Raw genomic sequence first — 20427 nt, 5'->3', positions numbered from 1 at the left:
CTCATTTGCTATGGGAGGCTTAATGGCACAGCTGTGCATATACTAACACAGCACCAAATGAGTTACTTCTTTCTAGGATGGGGACGTTTTTAGCTCATCACCATTCTTAACAGGGATAATCTATAAACAAGTCAGCATATCTGGAATTGGAGGTGAACTGGAGGATTAGCAGTTCTTCTATATATGAGATATTTCATGTACAGAAGTATTTTAAAATATGTAAGGATAAACTGCCAAGATTACCTGTACAGTCTTGAGAGAAGAAGAGTTCAAATATAACTATAAACTGTAATTGACAATGAGTCATTTGCTTTAGGGGTGCCAACTATGAAAACAGCCTAGTTACGCCCCTAATGATAATTATGAAAATTCCTTTTAAAAGCTGGTTGCATCTCTAGTGAGTTGTAAGTTGGCTTGGATAAATATTTTCAGTTTTACTTTCTAAAAAATTATCCCACGATGACACTTCACACAATTGAATGTGACACAATTCACAGCAATGTGAATGTACTTAATGCCACTGATGTGCACTTAAAAGTGTTTAAAATGCTAAAAAAATTATCCAATTATCCTATGTTCTACCCATATATAATTTTTAGAACTTAAATATTTAAATGTTTCATAAAAACATTTGTTCTTGTAATGTGTAGAAATGTAATACACAATCACTGAGTATTGAAAAGGGACAAAGGTCACAAACCTAGTAACTTAGAAAGCAGAGATTGGAAATATTAAAGGTATGTTTCTAGTAGCCAAGGGCAACTTAGCTTTTTTAATTATAAACCCAATACATATTTTAAAGCAAATGCAGTACTTGTGAAAATAAAGAGAAATCGTATATGCATCTGATACCAATTGTTAGTAATAGCTAACCATGTACCAGGCGTCTTGGTAAGGATATACATGTATGAGCTCATTTATCTCATACAAACCAATGGAATGGTATATGCTTACAGTGTGGAGTACAGAGGAGGATGCTGAAATGTAAGTTAAATAATCTACTTCAGCCCAGGTTGCACCCCCAAAGAAGTAGCAGACCTGGGATCTGAGGAAGAGACTCTGTTTTTGGAGTCTTCCCTCTTCTTCCCGAGGCAGGCCTGCCGTGTGTGTGTGATTCTGTGTGAAACGTTTAATAACATTTACTCCTGTAGAATTCTGCTGTGTTTGAGGAAGATGGGTAAATGAATGCTGTAGAAGGATGATTCCTCTCAGAAGTCCAGGCTAAAACGCCCCTCCCTGTGACCCTTTGTCACCTGGACAGAACAGCCCCCTTTTTACACGCCCACACACTTGGTGCACACTCCACAGCCTGCTCAGGGCCCCTCACCTGTCCTCATAGCTGAAGAACTGTAGTTGTTTTCACACCAGATTCTGCAACAGCTTCACACCAAAAACAAACATTTAAAGGTCAATAAAAACACAAGCCACTGAGATAAGCCTGAGACTGAGTGGATGAGGGGTAGACATGTGACAGGCGTGGTTTGGGCACCTCCCCTCTTGTGCCAGCGTCTGCTCTGCTAATAGTCTCAGATGGAGCAGAAGAGGCAGAGAAGCGCTCTGACGGTGCAGAGTGTCTTAACACAGCCCGAAACAACTGCTGCGGGAGCGAGCGTGGAGGTCAATCCCAGCCTCCTAAATTTACAGACGAGAAAGCCCAAGTCTAGTGAGGGGAAGTGGCCCTTCTAAAACTGTAAGCAAGAAAGCTGGGTTTAGAGCTGGAACCTTTCATTTTCATGCCTGACATTCTTTCCTCTGCGGAGAAGCAGCATCACCAAGTATAGGTGGAAGATGGTGGCCTTGATTCTGGGAGAAGGTTTGGCCATTAGTTTATCATATGTGCATGGTGAAGGATGCCCTTTGACCCGCTGACCCGGGGACATGTCCATACTGGAGAAAGGCAGAGTCACTAAGGCTGCAGCCATCTGGGTAATTTCCCCAGGGATGGGAGATCCGCTGCCCCAAGGAAACGAGCCAGTTAGTGAACAAGTAGCTTATTCAGAAAGTGAGCTGAACCTGTCGCGTGTTCTCGGTAAATATGTGTTTTATTGGGGAATGGAAGGTTTCCAGGTGGGGTTTCCCATTGCTGCTTTGGCAGCATTTCCGGGTAGTAAAATTTGGTTCACGTTAGTCCCTTTCCGTGCTCTTCTGGACGTGCGGCCCCTCATTGATTTTAACATCCAGCTACTGTGGGAGGACTGGCAGTGGCCTGGGAAGAGAGTCGCCATGTAGCAGGGTTCTCCTGAACGGAACTGAAAGTTGTCTTATCTTTGCAGGTTTGGAAGAGGACACACCACCCCGCTGCCTTTTCTCTGGCGGCCTACTAGCAGATGGAAAGGCATGGCACAAGTTTGATGGCTGTGTCTGCTTCCCCAAGGGCAAGAAACTGCCTCCTGAGAAGGCGACGGTGCTATGCATGTTATGAACTGTGTCTCCTTGGTCAGCGATAAAGGCAATGGGAACACCGCCATGGCAGCCGGCTTCATGACTGCGCAGGCACCGCCCCCCCCCCCCCCCCCCCCCCCCCCCCCCCGTCCCCACTCGGGGGGGGGGCTTCCCCCCTCCCCGCCCCCTCCCCCTCCGCTGCCGGGGGGACCTCCGGGGCCACCACCTCCTCCAGGACTACCCCCAAACTCTCACCTGAACGGCTACAGCCAGCTTGGTAAGAAAAAGCGGATGAGAAGCTTTTATTGGAAAACCATTCCAGAAGAGCAAGTTCGGGGCAAAACCAACATCTGGACCTTGGCAGCCAGCCAGCAGCAGCACTACCAGATCGACACCAAGACGGTGGAAGAGCTGTTTGGGCAGCAGGAAGATGCCAACATGGCTCCCCCCTCCAGGAGGGGAGGGTCTTTACATTCGTCCTCCAGGGAGGCCAGAGAAGAGGTAAGAGTGACCCCCGGCCGGGCGCGTCTCCTCATGCTGCCTGGTTTTGTGTTTGGGTATGTGCCTCCGCTCCCAAACCTGCTAGAATCACTGAGAAATGAGATAACCCTAGTGAACACGCTCTGAAAATGAAAGGAGGGCCCTATATGATGAGCCTGAGCTAAGCAGCAAGAAAGTGTAAGAGGCCTGCGAGCCGTATCCTCCCAGACATCCCAGAGGACCATGACCTCATGCGGAGAACACGCTGTCTGGGGCCTCGCTGGCCTCGCAGCCCAGCCCTGCCTCCAGCACATCTGCGTGTCCCACGCCCCTCCCTGCACCCCGGGTGGAAGAGCTCCGCTGAAACAAAACCCTGAGCTTCTGAGCTCAGTTACTTGACATTAACTGGAGCTTTCTAAGACAAAATGCCTTTTATTAAATAGAATCATTAAGTAATGTACATCCTTAGACATTTATCTTTGTTTTTCCCTCCAGTTTTCTTTCCACAAGTGTTTTGAGGTGGTCTTTATTCCTCTGACCTCCTAACTAAATTTTGGCCATTGTGGAGCAGAGATTTCTGACAGCCAAAGCATAACGCTATTTTCAGATAGACTTTCTACAAAGCATGTTTCCAGTGAACACGAACTGTGTTACTTTGAGAAAAATAGAAAGCTAGCAAGTTCTGAAAAGTTAAGTGAAAGCATGGCCCCAGAGAAACAGGTCACCATGTCTTATAGAAACTGAGGCAAAATGACCTTTGTAAGTATTCTCTGTTTAGAAACATGAAGGTAAATTAAGACAACTCTACTTGCTAGAAGAAGTAATTAGGAAACCACGAGGGAAAAGAATATTGACACCCCCCAAAATAAGGGCAATAGAAATGCATTATTTTTTAATCTGTTGGAAAGGAGCAAGGAAAATAGGTTAGAGATAGAGCTGACTAGATAAGAGAGTGGTCAGGGCTCTGGAATGAAGTAGTAGCTCTCCACATTACTGAATTCTTGAGCTGGCAGTATTGACCTCTTTTCTCTGTCTGGGGGCCCTTGAAACTTGCTGTATGGTCCCCTGTTGAAACAGCCAAGTTTTTTATGAAATGCGGAGAACCCTAGGAGTAGAATTAGGCGTGAGCTGAGAGGCATGTGAGAGGAGGTCTCCAGGACATGCTCAGCATCCTGGCTTTCCCTGCTCTCTGCTTTGTGCAAAGACCTTTGATTTCTGAGCGCATCGCTTCAGTAGCAGAAGGAGCAGGAAGTCGTTTCTTCAGTGCCCTGGCCTGTGACCTCACTTCCAGCAGAGGCGCCTGCTGGACAGTAGGTCATCCTCACCGTTGTTCCCGGCTCTGCTTGCTGGCCTTCCAGCACTTTGAAGGAGAGAGTGGATGGGGGCCCGGAGTCAGAGCACGTGTCTCAGGAAAGCCCATCACAAATAGAAGGGGGTCTGGCCAATCGGGCCCTCAGGGAGGCCGCTGGCCAGGTGTTCAAGAGGCTGTATGGAACTTGCTGCTGGATGTTTGTGATTTCAAGAGGGATTAAGACCCACTCTGATGGAAGGAACAGGAGGGGCTTGTAACATCTTTTCCCAACTAAGGCAGAAGCAGAAATGTCTGTATCTTAGGCCAGATCTAAAATTCAGGTAAAAGAGTCTTTCTCTTCCCTGCCCTTAACTCTAGGTACATCTTTTCTTTCTTTTTTCTTTAACTTAAAAAAAAAAAAACAAAACCTGAAAGTGAATAATTATATTTTAAATTGTGGTGATATGTACGTAGCGTAACATTCACCCTTTAAAAATTTTTTAAACTATTTATTGATTTGGCTGTGCCAGGTCTTAGTTGCAGCATATGGGATCTGCTTTCCTGACCAAACCTGGGCCTCTCCCTGAACCTGGGCCCCCTGCATTGGAAGCACAGAGTCTTAGCCATTGGACCATGAGGGAAGCCTCTGAACAGTTTTTAAGTGTATCGTTTAGGAGCATGGAAACATTCACGATGTTGAATGGCCACCGTCACCATCCATCCACAGAAGTCCTTGCATCTTGCAAAATGAAAACTGTTCCCCCTGTCCTCTCCCCCCGCCCCTGGCAGCCACCCTTCCCCTTCTGTCTCTATGAATCTAACCACCCTAGGTACCTCGCACAGTATTTGTCTTTTTGTGACCGGACTGTTTCACTTAGCACAGTGTTTTCAGGGTTCATCCATGTTGTAACATGTGCCAGAACTTTCAGGCTAATATTCCATTGCATGTATATATCACAGGGTTTCCCAGGTGGCTCAGTGGTAAAAGATTCCGCCTGCAAAGGCAGGAGCTCTAGGAGACTCAGTTTTGATCTCTGGGTTGGGGAGATCCCCTGGAGGAGGAAATGGCAACCCACTCCAGGACTCTTGCCTGGAGAATCCCACGGACAGAGGAGCCTGGTGGGCTGCAGTCCAGAGGGTCACAAAGAGTCAGACACGACTGAGGGACTGAAAACGCAGGCATATATTTATCACATTTTGTTTATCTAGTCATCCTTGATGGACACTTGGGTCACTCCCACCTTTTGGTTTTTGTGAATAATGGTGCCGTGAATGGTGGGTGTGCAGATATCTTTTAACACATGCAGGTCCTAATCTGAGAGACAGCTGTCTAGAAAGAAAAATGAAATCACCATGACTGTATTATAAGGTGATATCTAACTCTTCAGCTCTTCAGTACTCAGGATAAGTAGTGAAGGTAGATAGATTTAAGGGTAGATTAGGTAATATTGTCACGTCACAGGGGGTCCAGAATTCATTTCCGTTTCACATGCTATCTCCAACATGGCTCAGAGTAAGAAGTATCACATATACTACATATAATTCTTTTTTTTTTTTGGCAAAAGAGTACAGTACATGCTATTTTGTTCCCTCGTTAGGTTTTCTTCTAGAGAAGTTACAGCCCAGCAGAATGGTAGTCTAACACAGTCCAGTGATACATCTTCCGATTCCCTCAGTAGTAAGTGGGCTCCAGGGTTGAAACTGTGCAAGCCGAAGCACGCACAGGGAGGCTGTTCAGCCAAGGAGGCCCGTCCTGAGCCTGGAAGTGGGGCTTTCCAATCTGCTGCCACACAGCTCACAGTTCTGGAGACTCAGACATACCACGACTCCGATTATGTCCCCTTGAAATGTAACAACCTCCTACAGAAATGACCTGCCATTATGCAGTTGGCTGGTCAACTTAGAAAGCTTATAAAGCATTACAAATAAGTTCCATTATACTCTGAAGGAAGAAGTTACTGGGAGACAGGGAAGAACTGGATTTGAGAATGGCTAAATTTAGGAAGAGCAACATCTAAAATAGTAAATTAGAACACTTAATAAGGGGGAAAAGGTTATGAAATACCGTCTGTGTATCTTTGTTAGCTAAAAATTAACTTGTAGCATAACTACAGATGCTACAATATAAATTGTAATCAAGTAACTAGAAATAACAAACCATGTTATTGGGGTAGTAATAAAGAAATTCAGCTCAAACTCCATCTTCGTTCCTGAGTTTAGTGGTTTCAGGGCTGAGAAGCCCCTGTCCATCTGTTAGCGTTGCTCTTCAGCCCCCAGAGCTGGTTGCTTAGGGCTGCATTTCTCTCCCTACAGAACGCTCTGGAAGGGAAGACAGTCCTAGCCATCTGGTCTCCTCCAAAGAAAGTAAACTGAACTGCCAGAAGCGAGCCAAAGGAGCAGAGGGACTGTCTTATAAGACATCAGTAGTAGAAGTAGTAGTTTGTCGCTCAGTCGTGTCCGGCTCTTTGCGACCCCATGGACTGCAGCCTACCAGGCTCCTCCCTCCATGGGATTCTCCGGGCAAGAGTACTGCAGTGGGTTGCCATTTCCTTCTCCAGGGGATCTTCCCAACCCAGGGATCGAACTCGGGTCTTCCGCACTCCAGGCAGACGCTTTAACCTCTGAGCCACCAGGGAAGCCCCAAGACATCAGTATAGGTGTTCACAGAGAAAACTGAGATGCATGGGGTCTGAAGACATAATGTGGAACCTGGTGACTAGTTGATAACACTGTATTTGCTAAGAGAGTAGAACTTCACTCTGCTGCTGCTGCTGCTAAGTCGCTTCAGTCGTATCCGACTCTTCGAGACCCCATGGACTGCAGCCCACCAGGCTCCTCCACCCATGGGATTTTCCAGGCAAGAGGACTGGAGTGGGGTGCCATTGCCTTCTCTGAGAACTTCACTGTACACACACACAAAAGAGAATATGTTAGATGATGGATGTTATTTAACTAAATGAGGAGAATGTGTATCAGCATACAGTGTGTGTATATATATCAAATCACCATGTATTCCTTAAATTTCTTACAATTTTATTTCTCAATTACATGTCCATAAAACTGAAATTTGAAAAAAAAAATGTAACTGTTGAAACACTTGAGATCATTCACTGTGGTGTCTGTAGTAATATCACAATTACTGTTCCTTACTCATACCACATAAGAAAGAATTAAAACTGCTTATTAGAAAAAGGGAGGGTGGGACAGAGAGAGGGAGGAAGGAAGACTGGCTTTTCTAAATTTGTGAACAGTAATGTTATTTTCCCACATAGTAATTCAGGTATCAGTCGTTCTTTGTCAGCTTCTGTTCTAGTCCCAGAATGTTCTGAAGTCTGAGACGAGTAAGAGGTGGCCTCCAGCGGTGGGGAGGGGAAGTTAGTGTGTGATGGGGACGGAGCCTCAGTTTGCAAGATGAAGGGTTCTGGAGATGTTTACACGATAGTGTGAGTGTACCTATTACCGCTGAACTGTACACTTAAAAAATGGTTACCTGTTGTGGTAAAATGGTAACTGTATGTGTATTTTGGGGCTTCCTGGGTGGCTCAACTGGTAAAGAATCCTCCTGCCATGCAGGAGACCTGGGTTCAATCCCTGGTCAGGGAAGATCCCCTGGAGGAACCCACTCCAGTATTCTTGCCTGGAGAATCCCCATGGACAGAGGAGCCTGGCAGGCTGCAGTCCACGCGGAGTCACAGTCAGACACGGCTGAGCACAGCACAGCACATGTGTATTCCACCACAATTTAAAAAGGAAAGTTTCTTCTTCCTGAAATGAATATGAGAGGCAGAGTTTGGAGCAGGTGGATGAGAGTGTAAGAATGGTAGGAGAAAGGCAAAGTGCTTAGCTGGAGGTTTCACCAGCTTCCCTGAGCACGGAGACGGCTGCAGAGGGGCCTGAGCCCTGGCCCTGGTGGCCTGCGGGGAGGCTGTTCCTAGAGCTGCTGGGCTCCTGCCCTCGATCTTGGCTCCCCTGTGCACGGGGGGTAGTGATCTCGCAAGCAGGCCCCTCCTGGGAACTGTCACGAGCTCTGTGCACGCCGGGGGCACGGGCGTGGCAGGCTGTGGTGTCCCGAGGAGTCCATAGGATTGACTGAACTGGTGGGGAGGGAGGGGCCGGGTCAGTCACCCTGTTCTTGGGCTGCTGGAGTGCACTCCTGGGGGTGACTCAGAGCACCAGCACCTCCTGCCCCACACTGCTGTGTATCTGAACCTCCGGCCAGCCTCTGGGGAAGTGAGATGAGCTGGTTTACACGCGCCCTGATAACCCTCTTCAAAGGACTGTGTGATAACACCGCTTTGGGAGGCTCGCGATGCCCTCTGAGAGGAGGCTGCCCGCACTGGCACAGCTGAGGAGGCCTGGAGGGAAGGGCGCTGTACCCACAGGGTTCTCAGCCGCCTCACTTTCCTGTGCTTTGCAGGAGGCCCTGGGTGCTGGTTTCCCTTTAAGATGCTCGGTGCTGGCCAACCCAGGCTTTCCCTGAGGAGCCCCTCTAATGATGGACCAGGTTCTGAAGCTTCACTTCAGGCTGTGGAGACCGCTGCTGCCCCAGGCGTGGCCCCCGCGCCGTGCCCCGCCTGGCTCAGAGCTCTGCTCCCAGAACCTGGGTGCTGGTCACTGGGGCTTTGGCCAGGCCTGTGGACCACTCTCTGCAGACCTGCCCCCATTCCTGGAGAAGCATCTCAGTGTGAATACTGGGCTGGTGGGGGACCTTCACTGTTTCTCTGTATTCCTGTATCCTCAGCAGAAGGGAAGGTCGTAAGAAATAGGTGAATAGGAACCAGAGAGAGCCTGTTGCTTTGGGAAGGTATAAAATGACATCCCTAAGGCTCAGTTTCCTTATCCGTGAAATAGGTACAATGACAGTGATTTCTCCAGCTAGTGGGTCCAGACTGAGCGCACGGGGTCCCAAGGGTCAATGGGTGAAGAGGCTGAGGGCGGGGCTGGGCGAAGGTGCTGCCGTGAAGGTTAGATATAGCAGGAGGCGGTAGTCGAATGAAAAAGTATAAAAGAAGGTTTGTCCCCATTCTGGGTAGATATGAAAGCAGAAAAAGCTCTTCAGATCAGTGTGCATGCTCTTAGTTTTTAGTTGTGAATTCTAATAACCACATCGTTCTCTGTCTGAAATCCAGATTCCTCTTTTTGGTGTAAGCTCTCCTCTTAGAGGATGTGAAGTGTGACTTTCTCTCCCATCTCCTCTCCCCTCCCTTCACACTGAACTTGAACTGTAATCCCTGGGTAGGATTCCAATAAGGAGCCTGACCTTTTTAGCTTAGGAGTTTATTTTACGGCTGGCAGGTGATTGTGTTAAGATGAAATAAACCCCTCAGATAGTAAATAATGTGATTGTTTAAGATTAGTCTTCAAAAGCAGGTAACCATACTCTTGTAAAAATTTAACCTTCTAGCCAGGAAGTCCCATTAACTTTGGTTAACAATCTTGCTGCCTCTTATAAACTTAGAAGCAGGCCCAGAGATCAGGAATTTAATCTGAAACCTGATTCTTTTCTGTTCACAATGAATCAAATACATTTGGAAAGAAAGAGCATTCCTATTTAGCTAGTCTCCCTCCTCCAAAAAACAAATGGGGAAAATGGGAGAATTTTAAGGTTATCTTTCCTCCAGGTATTCTGGCTGGATATTTACTTCCAAAGAAATGGCTTCTGTGTTTAATAATACCCACTCCCTAAAAGGGGGCTTCCCTGATGGCTCCGACAGTAAAGAATCTGCCTGCAATGCAGAAGACACGGGTTGGATCCCGGGGTAGGGAAGCTCCCCTGGAGGAAGGCATGGCAACCCACTCCAGTATTCTCGCCTGGAGAATCCTGTGGACAGAGGAGCCTGACGGGCTACAGTCTACGGGTCGCAGAGAGTTGGACACGTCTGAGTGACTGACAGTACTACTACCTTCTATAAAAGGTTCTAATTTCCAGTCTGATAAGCCCTCCCCAATTATTACAGTAGTTCTCCTGTATCAAGACCTGGGTGGATGCCTGAAACCATGAACAGTACCAAACTCTATATATACAGACGGTCCCATGATGTTTTTGACTTAAGGTTTTTCAACCTTACGATGGTATGGAAGCAATAGACACTCAGTAGAAGCCGTGAAGCCGTGCTTGGGCTTTTGAGGTCTGCTCTCTCTGCACTGGCCGTCTGCCGCACAGTCCCGTCTTCCGATCCTGGGCAGTGGGCGTGCGGCCGCTCCCGGCAGCCAAGCCATCTCGAGAAGAAGAAGCCGGCGCACTGACAGACGTTGTTTTGCACTTCCAGTACAGCGTTCCGTCAGTTACAGGAGGTGTTCAGCACTTCATCATAGAATAGTCTTTGTGTTAGATGACTTTGCTCAACTGTAGGCTCAACTGTAGGTTCTGAACACGTTTAAAGTAGGCTGCGCTACACTGTGACGTCAGCCGCTTAGGTGTGTGAAGTGCACTTTCAGCATTTTCAGCTCATGATGGGTTTCTCGGGACATAAGCTGCGGAAGATCTGTACTGTTTCTCCCTGTACATACACAACTGTGATAAATGTTAATATCGGTTAGGCACAGTAGGAGCTTAACAACAATACGGAATAGTAAAATAGAACGGTTATGATGTTGCTGAACAAAGTTTATCTAAAAAAGACAGAAAATTTTATTTGCACCAAATTGAGGACTGTGACCCGGGAACAGCCTCTCAGAAAGCTCTGAGAACTGCTCCTCTCATTAGACGTGAAAGCACAGTTGTATCAGGTTTTAAGACCGAGGGCTGTACATTCTACACAATCCAGATCTGCCCATACAGAGCAAACAGTGGGTGAGGGGTCATGGTGGCCCCTTACAAGATGAAGAAGGAAGGTTATCTCCTAAGGAGTTATCTCGTTGATGCCAAGAGAATGTTGCCTTTTATGGGTGAGCAGGTATTTCTGCCGATGGGGAGTTTTGGTTGATGCGTAAAACAGATACACAATGCACACTAGAGGAGAAAGCCAAAGAGCAGAGAAAAAAAATTGTTTACATTTACCTTGATTTGCCTTAGAATATGAATTTTTATTTCATGAATAATAATGTATCATAATAAAAGTTATGTGAATGTGGTCTGTCTCAAACTATCTGGCACAAATTTAATCCCTTTTCCAGCACAACGAAGCACTTATGCACTGTGGCTGTGACTGCTGCAATTTAAGGTGCAGCAGCAAAGCTAGGAGGAATTTCTTTTTCCTTCTCCACAACTGATGGGTGGAAGATTCTTTCTGACCATAGATCTTAGCAACCTTAGCAAATGAGTTTTTTCTTTCCTTATTAAGTTAAGAACTTTCACCTTTTCACTTAAAGGAAGCTCTTTACAGCCTCTCTTTGGCATATCTGAGTTGCCAGTGTAACCACACTTGTGCTTTAGGGTTATTACCAAGTAAAATAAGCAAGCATTGTGAACGCAAGCGCTGTTGTACCATGCCAGTAACCCCATATCCCATAGCTACTGAGTGACTAATGGGCAGGACACGCTGGACAGGGGGTTGACTCACGTCCCTGTGGATGGAGCGGGATGGTGCGAGGATTCCAGAAATGCTCGCATGCCAAAAAAAAAAAAAAGCATCTTAGACTTGGTAAAATACAGCCTAGAAGTTTTCCCTTATAAATTCCCTTTTAAATTCTGAAAAAAGTGTAGGACACTTTCTTACCTCCTCCTTTAAAAGGGCTACTGGATCTATATAGTCTCTTTGAATGAAAATAAAATTTTTGTTTGGAAAAATACTAAGAATTTTATTACGTTTCTGAAAAAATAACAGTGTTGGTCTTTTAACATCCCTAAATCAGGGTTGGAGCTCATTGCTGCAGTATCTTCAGAGTTCAAATCTCATATGATTCTTGCTATGCTAAGACAGCTATTTCCAAATTGGGGCTTTTAAATATGGGCTGTGTTGTTCTAAGAGGAAATGGTAAAATTTAGAAAATGTTGATATAGTTTATTTAAGATTATGCAATATTGAAATAGATCTGTATGGGAATTCTCTGGCGGTCCAGTGGTTAGCTCTGTGCTTTCACTGCTTTGGGCCCAGATTCAATACCTGGTCAAGAAACTAAGGTCCCCAAGCCCTGCAGCTTGGCCAAAACATACACACACATATATATATGATTGTTACCATTAAGGAAATATTACAGAAAGCTTGGGGAGATAATATTTTGAAGCTATATTAGGTATCAGTCTGCAGAATTACATACTGGGAATTATTCTGTTACTTTAATATTAATACATTAAAATTATTCTCATATTAATACATTATGTTGTATTTTGATAGGTCTATAATTCTCTTCTGCGACTCTTTTTTAGGAAATCATTTTATTTGTGTAGGCTGTGCTGGGTCTTCGCTGCTGTGTGGGCTCTGCTCTGGCTGCCGCGCGCGGGGCTCCCCTCTAGTTGTGGCTCCTGGGCTCCAGAGCACAGGCTCAGCAGTCTCCAGCTCTTCTCCTTCACACTTTAACAATCTTATGTGTCTTGTGTTTTCTTCCAGATTACTCTCTTGGATGCAAAACGGAGCATGAACATTGGGATATTTCTTAAGCAGTTTAAGAAGTAAGATTTTTGCACACATTCGAAACTTTAGTCACACCTCTGCTGTCAGCATCAGACTCTGTGGGTGTGAGCTGACACGCAGCTTCTAATGAGGGAAAGGCATCCCTCACCCCTTCAGACTGTGTTAGGCACATGTCTTAAAGAGTCCCCAAGTGTGTCCCTTTCTGCTGTTTTCCTCCATAAAAGCATAATCTAGTCGCTTGGAGTTCAGGGAGAATTGCCTTGGGGCATCTCTTCAAGCCTGACATGTCGGGGAATTTATAAATTCGCCTGAGGTGTCGCCCTGTTAGTGGAGGATGGACAAGTGAGTCAAAGAGTGGTTAAATTCAGGTGTGCTAACGTGGACAGGCGGAGAAGGCAGTGGCACCCCACTCCAGTACTCTTGCCTGGAAAATCCCAGGGACGGAGGAGCCTGGTAGGCCACAGTCCATGGGGTCGCTAAGAGTTGGACTCGACTGAGCGACTTCACTTTCCCTTTTCACTTTCATGCACTGGAGAAGGAAATGGCAACCCACTCCAGTGTTCTTGCCTGGAGAACCCCAGGGATGGGGGAGCCTGGTGGGCTGCCGTCTGTGGGGTTGCACAGACTCGGACACGACTGAAGTGACTTAGCAGCAATGTGGAAAGGAGAGGACTCTGGCTCCAGGAGGTTGACCGAACTGCTTTTCTTCTCCCAAAGAAGATGCTACTGTTAGCCTCTCTGGGATGCCTGAGGGTGGTTTCCCGTGGAAGGGGCCTCTGGCATGTCAGGACGCCCTGCCTCTCCTGGCAAGGGGCCGTTATGGTCACTGACACAAGGCCACCTGTCAGACAGGGAGGGAGGTGGGGTGGAAGGAGGGTGGAGGTGATCTGTTTTCATTTCCACTGGCTTGTGTTTCTTAGGCACTCAGCTAATGTGAAATGGAATCTGATTGTTGTCTCTTCAAGGTCTCCTCCATCCATCGTGGAAGATATCCATCAAGGAAAGAGCGAACACTATGGATCAGAGACATTGCGAGAATTTCTTAAGCTTTTGCCAGAGTCAGAGGAGGTAAGGAATTTGGGGCATGAGTTTTTGATGCTAAGAGCAATAATAAAAGCTTCATCTTTTTTAGGAATGTCAGAACTCACATGGAATGGGCACTCTTTTACCCAGAGCCCGAGTTTTCTCTTGTAACAGTAAAAAGTTACCAGTAGAAAGAGTACAAGTTATGGAGTTAAAGAACCTAGGTTTAAATTGACATTCCTTCCCTTAATTGAGAACGTGGGCAAGTTTCTTAAGTCCTGTGAACTTTAGTTTCCTCACCTGTAAAATAAGGATAATGAGGCTTACCTCATTGAATTGTTGAGATGATTAAGCCCTCGTTATGCATCTAACGTGGTACTTGGCACAGGGTAGCTCAATAAATGTTAGTTCCCTTTTCTGTCAGCTAAGGTGATCTTTGCCTAGGGTGTACCTGGGGTTGTTTGATAATGCATTTTTTTTTTTAAAAAAAAGGAAAGATTGACCACTTTTGAATAAAAATGCTTTAAAAACTAAGAGGTAGGTAAATTGTTCATAGATGTTGTATATATTAATTGCCTGAAGATGGAGATGGCTATGGTGACGATATAGTACCACAGTATAAATAAAGTTACTGACTTTGCAGGGGCTGAGTTAAACTGAATCTTTGCATGATTAGGAGCTTGATAGGATGAAAAAGAGAGAAAGACAGTTTTGTAAAACCTTCCAAAAGTGTGACACTATTTCTGAATAAGAGACCCTTGAAAAAAAATTCAGTAAAAGGCTAAATAAATACGTGTTATTTGAACAATACAAAGTCTTATAAAGTAAAAAGTGTAAGTTACGCCCTTACATCCGCTGCTGGTTCCTCCCTCCCCAGGCTCACTCCTTTCCCCAGACATAATTTACGGAACTTGATTTTAGCGCCATTAATAACCAAAACCAATGTATTTATGCTTTTTTCTTTTCGTTTCCGAGCTGACTTCATAGTGCCAGGCTGAGGGTCTTGGTGGGCGACTGGGTCTTCAGGTATTCTGAGCTGCTCTCTTCACCTCAGGTTTCTGTTCGCAGATTAATTGTCATTTTCCAAAGCCAGGATTAGTTAACGGCATTTGTTAGTGTTAGGAAAGGGTCCTACAGAGTTGAGGGTAAAGTACATCAGATCACAATTCACCCTGGATCCTACCTACTGAACACTCCTTAATTTTTTTTGTGAAGAAAGGCATTCCAAAATCTTTTTTTGTAATTGAACTATATTGATTTACGGTATTGTGTTTCAGGTGTACTCAAGATCTTTTATTAGGATGGATAGTTTTAATGAACTGAGTTTTTAAGAAGATGTGGTTGCTCTAGAAATCTTTATTCCTGCTTGGGCATTTCTCATGCCTGCTCCTGAGCACTGCTCTGGTACCTTCCTAACAGAGCTCTGAATTTCCAACTCAATGGGAGTTAAGCATGAGGGGAGGCTGCCAGCTTTATGCCACTGAAGAGGGAGGAGGTTAGATATGGTTTCCTTATTATCTTCCTTCCTAATTTAAAAATCAGAGGCAATTGAAAATTACGTTTGAAAAATCTTTGAATGCAAAGGCTGTGGAAGACTTAGGGATCTTCCAAAGAAGCAGCTTAGCTGTCCGACCTCTCGTTTTCAAGAATCCTGTTTTTTTTTGTGTGTGGGAATAATTCAGAGGGAAGAGGCAGTTAAGGACGAGGTGACCAAAACCCACCCCAGCGCTGCCCTGAGGGTCCCCAGGCACTCTCAGCCGCAGATGATCGGCTGACCCCAGAGACGAGGCAGGGTCCCGCTGAGGCCTTGGGGTCCTGCAGGGCCTTCCCAGCCCCGGGACCCGCCGTCCCCTTCCCCTGCAGGCCCCCCCTTGGTCTGTATATTTGACAAGTTCGGTCACACTCTGCTCGTTTACATTCCCGCCTCCTGGCCTTCGACGGGGCACACCCTCCTCCGGGAGCTGAGCTTCCTGCGGCAGGAATGCCCTGACAGTCCCCAAGGCTGCCTGGCAGCCCTCCTTCCGCCCCTCCCTGGGGGCTGTGTGCCTCCCTGGGCAGGAGCCACCTCCCGACCGCTGCCCTGCAGGGACAGGCTCGCTTTGCCATGAGTGCTGGCCGGCTCTGGCCGCCCCGGACCCCCACGTGGCAGGGGCGACCCTAGAGCCCTGGTGGGGGCAGAGGCTGGAGAAGAGGCCACGGAGGAGGCAGGGCCCAGTGAAAGAGGCTGAGGAATGCGGCAGAAACGCGCTAACAAATGTATCAGCGGCGCACAACTGCTCAGCCCGAGGGGTACGTCCCGTGCTCGTTTCCAGCACAGGGAGGGGCCATGCACTGACTGCGTGCCCCGAGTTCCTGGCACAAGCCAGGGAGGGCCACAGGGAGCGAGTGCTCAGCCCGGCTCTGGCACACAGAAAGTCGGTAAATCATCCCCGTGGGGGCTGGGTGTGTTTTTTTTCATTTGATCCACACGGTGACATTGTAAGCTCTTCCTCGGGTAACAGACGAGACCCCGTCTGGTGCCATAGAACTGATGGGCCCCAGGGGGCGGGGGGCTTGGCCTGACTCATCTGACCACCTGGGCCACCCTTGCCATCTCCCTCTGAGGAAGGAAGGACAAGGGTTCCCCACCCCCTGCCTGCTCCAGGCCAGCCCCCAGGCCTGCGTCACCTCCGCTCTCACAGGGAACCGAGGCGCCAGTGTGTGTCAGCACGGTGACACCGTCAGCAGCAGCTGAGCTGGTGCACGGGACCGGCTTGGCCGCCAGCTCACCTGGGTTCATTTGTTTCCTGGTGTTTTCTGCCCTTTACCACAAAGCTTTTTATCTGGCACGTTTTGTTCGTCTTGCCTCAAACTCGTGTTTAAAACTCGTAGAGGGAGATGGTGGTGGTTTAATTGCTAAGTCGTGTCCAATTCCTGGCAACCCCACCAGGCTCCTCTGCCCATGGCACTTCCCAGGCAAGACTGGAGTGAGTTGCCCTTCCCTTCTCCAGGGAATCTTCCTGACCCAGGAGTCCAACCTGGGTCTCCTGCATTGCAGGTGGATTCTTTACCAACTGAGCTCAGGGAAGAGGGAGATGGTAGACCCAGAAATGAAAGCATGTTCCCCGCCTGGGCCCCGAGAGGGGTCTTGACAAGGAGCCATGCCCTCTGTGGGTGCCGGTGCCCTTCCGCCGGCTCAGCATCAGGGACTTGGGGCTGGAGGTGGCGCTGCTGTCTGTAGCAGCAAGCTGACTTGCCCCTCCTGATGTTTCTATCAGCTCATTCTTACCTTGTTTGTTCACTCTGCTCCTGGGAGAGGAGGAAGCCCTGGGGTCTTCTGTTGGTGGGTCTGCTGTTTGGTGGGAAACCCTGCTGTTCCACGGCCATGTGAGTGGACTTAGCCGGATGAAGGAGGCCTGCTCTGTGGAATGCATGAGTCTTAAGGAGCAGGCTGTTTGTTGTCAGGGCAGAAACCAGGCACAGCCGGGTCATAATGAGAGTCCCTCGGCTCAGCCAAGAAAATGATGCCTAACAACGTTTGATAAATGCTTTTTGATGGTGATGAGAATACACAATAATTACAGGGTTTGTCCACCTCTCTTTTTTACCTCCCTCACTGTGAAGGCACAGTAATCCCTCTTAATGAACATAAATCTCATTTTGAAATGGAATTAAGAACTGTATACAAGGCATTTAAACCAAATACTATCTTTAGTATCACTATTTTCTTAAACTCCATAAACATTTTTCACTCATTATATAAGAGAAGGCAATTAATCATTGTTCATTTACCGTTCAGCACATGTTTAACAGAAATATCTACCAAGTGTACTTCGCATGACCTGTTCTTGTGCTTCAGACAGGAAGCCGTGCTGTGATTCTCAGAAGTTTTGCCCATGCTACATATGTGGTCTTGTAAAAGACACAGACAACCCCACTCTGCCCCTGCCCATATATGGTAAATCGTTAGACTCTAGCTCAAGAGGGATCAGAATTCATCCTGTGGCTTTTTCAGTTCAGAAAACTAGGCACTAGTTTGGGTTTAAGTAATGCAGATGTCCCATCTCTCCTTAAACTTAGTAAGGCTGAAAACGGAAAATTCACTTTGAGGCCCTACAGGTAGGGGATTAATGCGGTGCCATAAATGGCTGGTTTTCGCCCATCAGGAAGGAAATGCAGGGTGAAGGCCCAGACTTAGTGCTGGGGAGTCTGGGGTGTGCATCTGCGCCGTCACATTCGGTATTTCAGAAAAAAGTTGACGCAGATGTTTCAGCTTGGGGATCTTCGCAAATACTCCCTCCTCCCTGTTTTTGAATGGTTAATTCCTATATTTCAAGAGGTTTGAAAATTAGGTTTTTATTATGGGCACCTAACGTGATCCAAGGGATAGAAAAGAGAACGCTTTTATAAAGTGTTACGTGCTTACTGGGAACAGTTAGCTGCAAGGATAGACTATCAGCTTTACAGTCTTTTTGTTTGCTTGCTTTTAATTAGAGTAGAGTTGATTGGTGTGTTAGTTTCCGGTGTACAGCAGAGTGGTTCAGTTATACATGCACACACATCTATTCTTTTGCAGACTCTTTTCCCATATAGGTTATTACAAAACTCTAGCAGTCTTAAGGTGCTACTGACCGTGAAGTGTTTGTGTTGGGAAACTCTAGTCCAGTGGACAGGAGTGTGTTTGGGTTTGGTCCTGTTTTCTGTGTGGGGAAGGCACAGTTTGAGAACTTTCTGTGCCTGCATCCCTACTTGCTAGGTGTTATATTCCTGTGTCAGAACGCTTTTATTTTTTTCCTTTACCACAGTTGAAGGAATATTTGTGTATTTAATAACTTCTAGGTTAGTTTAACTTTTTACAGGACTAGTACATGTTCACTGTGGACATTTTAGGAAATAAGACTGAGCAGCAGATGCAAGAGATACTGGGATTCCCTCACCTCGTGTTGACGCCTGGTTCATCTTGTTCTTGTTTGTAGCGGGTGCCTGGAGGGCCGGGGCATAGAGGCTTCTTGTCTGAATTTATAGAAGTGGGATTCTGCTGATCCTTACCTGACTCTTTCAGAGGGGAAGATCTTGACATCTTTCAATTGTTTAAGACATTTTCCCCTCTAGCTTCCTGCTGGAAAGCCAGTGGGTACTCACCTCCACATCCAGTGGTCCCTTCCTGTAAAGCTGCTAAATGTGAAGGGGAGCTTGATCTCAGAAGGAAGATCTGTGTTAGCCCCCCACCCCCACCCCATCTAAGTATCTTATATCCGAAATACTCAAAATAAGAACATATTTCATTTGTCACTTAGGCTCCGCTAGAGTGACTGCATATATATAGTCTCTTCTTTCTTTTTCCAGACGGGGGTCTCCCCTCCAGCCTATGACTTACTCAACATCTCCATCCTGGGCCTGACCCTCTTTCTGGCTCCCTTAGTAACCCCCCAGGACTCAGGCCAGTGGCTCCGGCTCTCCGGTTTGTGTGGGACTGTTCATACCCACATGAGTGACGCAGCTCTCCTCTCCCTAACTGGCTTGTTTGGGTTTCTTTGAAACAGCAAACTAGTCGATGACTTTCTTTTGTCTTCCCTTAGGTCTACATGTTTATTAATGTGAATTTAGCTCTGAAATCCTTATTTTCTGGAAGGAATTCTAAGGTGGAATTTAAAATAATGCTGTATTTCAATCATTGGTCCTTTTTGCTTGACCCTCCACCCCCTTTGCCATTTGTCTTTCAGATAAAGAAACTAAAGGCGTTCAGCGGAGACGTGGCCAAGCTGTCCCTGGCAGACTCCTTTCTGCACTGCTTAATCCAGGTGCCAAAGTAAGGACCACTCAACTCTGCTTTTGGCAGCTCACAATTCTCAGGTCAACAAGCATCACACGCTACAGCTCTGCTTCTTGTTTTTCAGCTATTCCCTGCGGATTGAAGCCATGGTGCTAAAGAAGGAATTTTTGCCTTCTTGTTCTTCTCTATACACAGATATGACGATTCTAAGGAATGCTACAAAAGGTGAGTGAATGCATGATGCTTTGTATAATTTGTTTTTATTAATTTTGGTAGCAGCCTTTTTTTAAAAACCTGTTCAAATGAAAAGTTGTAGATATGGGAAGTTCCATTTCTGATACACTCTAAAAAGGGAAATGACGTGTTACCAAGGATGGTATTTAAGGTTTAGCTCCATTTACTCCCCCTGTTAATTAATTTAATTAATTGACCAGTCAATCAGTTAATTAGCATATTATCCTCCAATAAAAGAAAGTTATTTCATCTCAGAAAGGGAACCTGTTAGTTGCTCAGTCGTCTCCGCCTCTTTTGTGACCCATGGACTGTAGTCTGCCAGGCTCCTCCGTCCATGGGATTCTCCAGGCAAAAATATTGGAGTGGGCGGCCATTCTCTTCTCCCGGGGGTCTTCCTGGCCCAGGGATTGAACCCAGGTCTCCTGCACTGCAGGCAGACTCTTTACCGTCGGAGCCACCAGGGAGCCCGTCTCTCAAGTTTAGCAATGAGCCTGTTGCTTGCAGCGCGCTCTTGTTCCTCGCCTAGATTAGCTTTCTGAACGTGTGTGTGTGTGTGTGTGGTGTATGTTTCGTGGGTGGCGTGTGTGGTTGCGTGTGTACTGTATGTGTGTGTGGTGTGTTTAGTATGCGGTGTGTGTGTAGTGTACGTGTATATTGCGTGTTCTCTGTGTGGTGGGTGTGTATCCTGTGTACACTGCACGCGTGGTGTGTGTCATGTGTGTGTTTAGTGTGTGGTGTGTGCGTAGCGTGTA

The 20427-nt window shown here is 46.7% G+C and overlaps 1 protein-coding gene across 1 annotated transcript in view; it reads left to right on the top strand.

Moving 5' to 3' along the window:
- Positions 1-528: 528 nt before the first annotated feature.
- Positions 529-20427, top strand: part of FHDC1 (FH2 domain containing 1) — a 37826-nt gene continuing 17927 nt past the window's right edge. The window contains exons 1-5 of the mRNA XM_040251669.1: positions 529-2883; positions 12643-12704; positions 13632-13734; positions 19392-19477; positions 19566-19670. Of these exons, the coding sequence (XP_040107603.1) occupies positions 2410-2883; positions 12643-12704; positions 13632-13734; positions 19392-19477; positions 19566-19670 (830 nt within the window). The 5' untranslated portion in view covers positions 529-2409. The remainder of the gene's footprint in view (positions 2884-12642; positions 12705-13631; positions 13735-19391; positions 19478-19565; positions 19671-20427) is intronic.

The sequence above is a fragment of the Oryx dammah genome, unplaced genomic scaffold (genome assembly GCF_014754425.2).
Source record: "Oryx dammah isolate SB20612 unplaced genomic scaffold, SCBI_Odam_1.1 HiC_scaffold_12, whole genome shotgun sequence".
Lineage (NCBI taxonomy): Eukaryota > Metazoa > Chordata > Mammalia > Artiodactyla > Bovidae > Oryx > Oryx dammah.
Note: the sequence above shows the minus strand (reverse complement) of the source record. Positions and strands in the feature narration are given on the sequence as shown.